The sequence below is a fragment of the Etheostoma spectabile genome, chromosome 3 (assembly GCF_008692095.1).
Source record: "Etheostoma spectabile isolate EspeVRDwgs_2016 chromosome 3, UIUC_Espe_1.0, whole genome shotgun sequence".
Lineage (NCBI taxonomy): Eukaryota > Metazoa > Chordata > Actinopteri > Perciformes > Percidae > Etheostoma > Etheostoma spectabile.
In genome coordinates, this window is record NC_045735.1 from 23,426,964 (window position 1) to 23,431,332 (window position 4,369).

At 42.7% G+C, this 4,369-nt stretch overlaps 1 protein-coding gene across 2 annotated transcripts in view; it reads left to right on the forward strand.

Annotated features, from left to right (window-relative positions):
• The window catches only part of relt (RELT TNF receptor), a 26,022-nt gene that overhangs the window by 16,100 nt on the left and 5,553 nt on the right, over positions 1-4,369 (forward strand). For both annotated transcript variants that reach the window (XM_032511774.1, XM_032511784.1), the window contains exon 6: positions 23-277. In XM_032511774.1, the coding sequence (XP_032367665.1) occupies positions 23-277 (255 nt within the window). The remainder of the gene's footprint in view (positions 1-22; positions 278-4,369) is intronic.

Sequence of the window (4,369 nt, forward strand, 5' to 3'; positions counted from 1 at the left end):
GTTTCTTCTTATTCTCTCTCAGCATCTTTGCATGTCAGAACAGTGCGTACAGTGGGTAAAGGTCCATCCAGCGGGACAGGAGGGCCAGTCAATGGCACAGTGGTGCGCAGCGCGGAGGAGAAGACGGCAGAGTACGCCGTGTTTGCTTTGGTGCCTATTTTCTGCGTGATGGGCCTGTTGGGTATCCTCATCTGCAACATCCTGAAGAAGAAGGGATACCGCTGCACTGCTGACAAGGAGGGAGGGGATGAAGAAACTGCCACACCGCAAAAAGAAGGTGAGAGTGATGAAATGACAGGAATTGCAAAAAAAGACTGACAATGAAAAAAGAGAAGAAAAAAAGCTAAAGATAGAAAGTAGCAGAGGCCGGGATGACTGAAACTAGCATTTATGTTCAGGTTGTTGTCACGTTCGCCCATAAAAATGCTGAATTAGCACACACGCATGCAGAAAATGTGGTTACATTTTGTCAGGAGTCGGTACAAAGCCAAGCCCAAAGGGCAGTGTCTTTGTGACTGCACGCAAGACCACATGGGAGGCTTTTCTATGTCTTTAAACTTTAACCTTGCAGGGGTCATTACATGCTGTGTTTTTCCAAGCATACGTTTTTTTTTCTTGTAATTTTACTATCTGAAGGGGGGGTGGAGAGCAAAAGAAGAAAGAAAGACAGAGGGATGAAGGAGGTATTGACCGAAAGAGAGATTAATGGCGTTTTTCCATGACTTAATGCAACACACACACAGAACGTTGGAGGTGTGTTGCTTTTGACTCTCGGCATGTGGCTGTTGCCACAGCCAGAAGACAAATTGGTTTCAAAAAAAGCTGAAGGCGGCAAAAATTAAAACGCTGGCTAAACTATTTAAACATGGCGCGTTTGTTCAGGACATCCCCGTCTGTCGCTAGCAATGATGACGCAGTGAATAGTGACGATTCTCTCCGACCAATCAGCAGTCAGCAGGTCTTCACGCCACCTTTTGGTATCGCCTCAGCTCGCTTGGAACCTCGACGCAGGTGATACTAAAAAAAAGTACCTGTTAGCAGGTACAAGGGACTTTTTTTCGTAATGAAAAACCAAAAAAGTCGAGTTGAGGCGAGTCGAGGAGGTACCATGCAGTGGAAAAACACCATACGATAAATAAATGGAAAAACTAAAGAGAGCTTAGAGAGAGAAATAAAGAGAGACACAGAGGGACCAAGCAATAAAACAAGTATTGAGTTACCACACCCTGTTCTCTGTGCTTTGCACAGTCTCAGAGTAACATGAGTGCTCTTCATTCCTGTCCTTTGTAATAGTGAAGAGTGGTATATTGTTCTGTCCTGGAGTACTGCAGCCTTTGATACAAATACACTTCTGTTCTTCTAAGGTGACAAGTCACCTGTACCAGTCATAACACCTGGTTTGAACTGGATGATGAAGCAGACACCATTTATACTTTCTGTATCGACTGACTTAGCCATGCACGCAATGGGAAAAGTGGGCTACACCCATATTTCCTGTATGTACTTGATGTAGTGAACCTGTGTGGTGTTCAGGCTTGTATAGCAGGTAAAACCGTTAAGTCACTAGGTGTAAATAATCTGCTGTAACATTGATTGGAGCAACTTTTTTTAAACTGTGGGACAGGACGCACAATGTGTTCCTGGTACGTTTCTACATAGAACATATGGGATTTTATTAACCTATGTCTGCTTTGAGGTGTTTGTACTTATTTATGGTTGCAAAAACTCCAATAGTTCGTAGCCCACTGGGATATATGCTCATTTGCTTTTGTGCAGAGAGTTGGATTAGAAGATTAATACCACTTTCATATCATGTTCATTAGGCATGCAGGTAATCACCTTGGTTTGTGTAAGAATTAAACAAACAAAATACCATTTTTTCATTAGTGAGCTTAAGAGGTGCTGGTACTATTGGACAGAGCCAGGCTAACTGGCTGTTTCCCCCCCTTCAAATATTATTTTCCTTACTATTGTGCAACCCAGCAGCCCCAAAAGGATTCTTTTCCCCCATAGGCCACCATTGTAAAAGAGATTTCTGTAAAACTGTTGACAGGACTCCTGTTGATTTTTTTTTTTATTCGTGGACTTTTTATAAATTTAAATTTCCTCGAGCCAAGAAAAGCAATTTTAAAAACCTGTGACGTCACCACAATGTAAGTCTATGGGCCCAGTGGGAACTCGCAGGCAGGCCCACAGACACTACTGTGCATATTCAATGGGCCACATATAACAGAAGCTTGGAAACGTTTTTTTCCGTATGAGCCAGGCGAGCAGTTCCATTGAACTGAATAAAGGCCATTTTGGGATCCGGTATCCAGTTATTATCATGCATCTATTGTCAGAGCACAGCTGCCACCTCAGCAGATCAGACTTTCTGTCAGCACGGAACACCCGTTTGCCCAACACAACCAAGTTTGGATAGCTTCCCCTCATTAGGATTAAAACATTACAGTAAGTAATGTTTTTCAAGACACTTTTATTTTGGTTTTGTTTTATCTCTGTGCACCCCTTGGTTGTCTGAACTTGTCTCTTTTCGTTACACAGTTACAAAAAATCACACTTGAATGTTTCTTGATACAATGAGGTCATCGAGGACGTCTGCAGTAGTTTGCTAGGTCATTGTTGTTGATTACAGGGAGAATATTACTCTTTTTCTTTCAGTACCTAGGTTGTTTTTAGCTTCTGTTCCCTAACATTTCAGCCACAACCACCAATGAAATTGTGTCTTCAAAGATTAGAGCTTCTCTATTGTGTCACCAAGGCTTTAAAGCACATGCCGCTCTGTCTGTGTAGTGGAATAGTGATCCAGGGTCAGCAGATCAGATTGCATGATACGTATAATTGTTACATCTCTTTCACTAGCAGAAAATCTGGCCTAAAAGTGAAATGCATGCAGAATGTCAAAAACTCCTCAAACATCCCATCTTTGACCATACATTTGAAAGAAAGCCTGTGGAAAGATTTGATTTCAGGACAGACAGAACAACAGTCTTTCTGTCAAAGCTATTTGCCTTATGTTTGCAGCCTTGTACCTTGGTCTCTTCCTCTCTGAGCACTTTGTTGCAAAACTTAAGATGTCCCTGCACCCAAAGAGAAACGGCCCAAACCCCATCCCCCCACTCCGTCACTATAGTCTTTGTTCATTCATCCTATCTTGCCCAACCAACCCGCCTCCCTCTTCTCATATTAACATGACACTATCCATCCTTCTCTCCTTTCCCAGCCAGCTTAATAATTCAATCGGGTCCTCACCTCATGGTTAATGTCTCCTCTTTCTTTCTCCTCTCTCCTCCCCTTCTCTGTATCTCCTTGTTTCTCACTTTTGTATTCTTCCTTAATATTTTCTACTATTCCATTTTTTTGGATTTGCCCTGTCAATTCCTAGAGCTTTGTCGGGATCTTCCATGGAACATTATGCACAGCACTTTATCACCTCCTTCATTCTCAGCTCCCCCCTTTTCTCTCCTCCTGTACAGCTTTGAGCACTGATGATGCAGTGGTGCAGTGAAAAGCTATTTATATCTGTATGTGTGAGTGAGACACATAAAGAACGAGTGAGGGGATGATACGCAAAATAAAGTTAGTAAAGATGCCAAAAGGTGGGTAATGTAAGGAAGTAAAACACAGTTAAACAGTTGAGAACAAAAGAATGATCAGAGGGCAGTAGAAGCTTTGAATGCAGCATGGGGAAACTTTATCTCCCTCCCTCTTCCCCACTCTTGTTGTTATATAACTATCCTTGTTGCAGTGCAGTATCTGTCTTGGGCTAAGGTTAAGTAAAGTTCTTACTCCAGCACTTTGCTCATCATCTTCACTCAGGGGGATCATCCATGAGGAAATACAGCAAGCTTAGCTTAGCAGGGCTAAAATCAGACTGCTGAGGTAACTCCGGCTAAGCAGAGCTGCAGGCAAAGAAAAGTTTGACTTGTTGGAAAGCGCGGTGACAGAAACGTTGGAAGGAAGAAACAGGGCAACATTTTTATCTCTTACTGTTTTAAAAAAAAAATCTTTTTTATTCTGAAGCTCAAACAGTGGACTGACCAAACTGAGACTCATCTGTAAACAAGGTGACTGACAGGTGACTTAATGTAGCTGACACTGAATCATTGAACATGGTTCAGACTCTGTTGAAGGAATAAAGAGAAGAGGTTGAGTGCCTCACTGGGAAATGGATGCCGTTATCCTCGCATAGCAACAGCCACTGTGGAGACACGACTATTGTTGTGTCCCAACAATAGCCTGACACTGCTTATGCAAGAGAGACACGCACACAGTCACATTTTGCTCTTTAACAACCAGATACACACAGTCACCTGGCATTAGGGGTCTGCTACACCACACACACACACACACACACACACACACACAC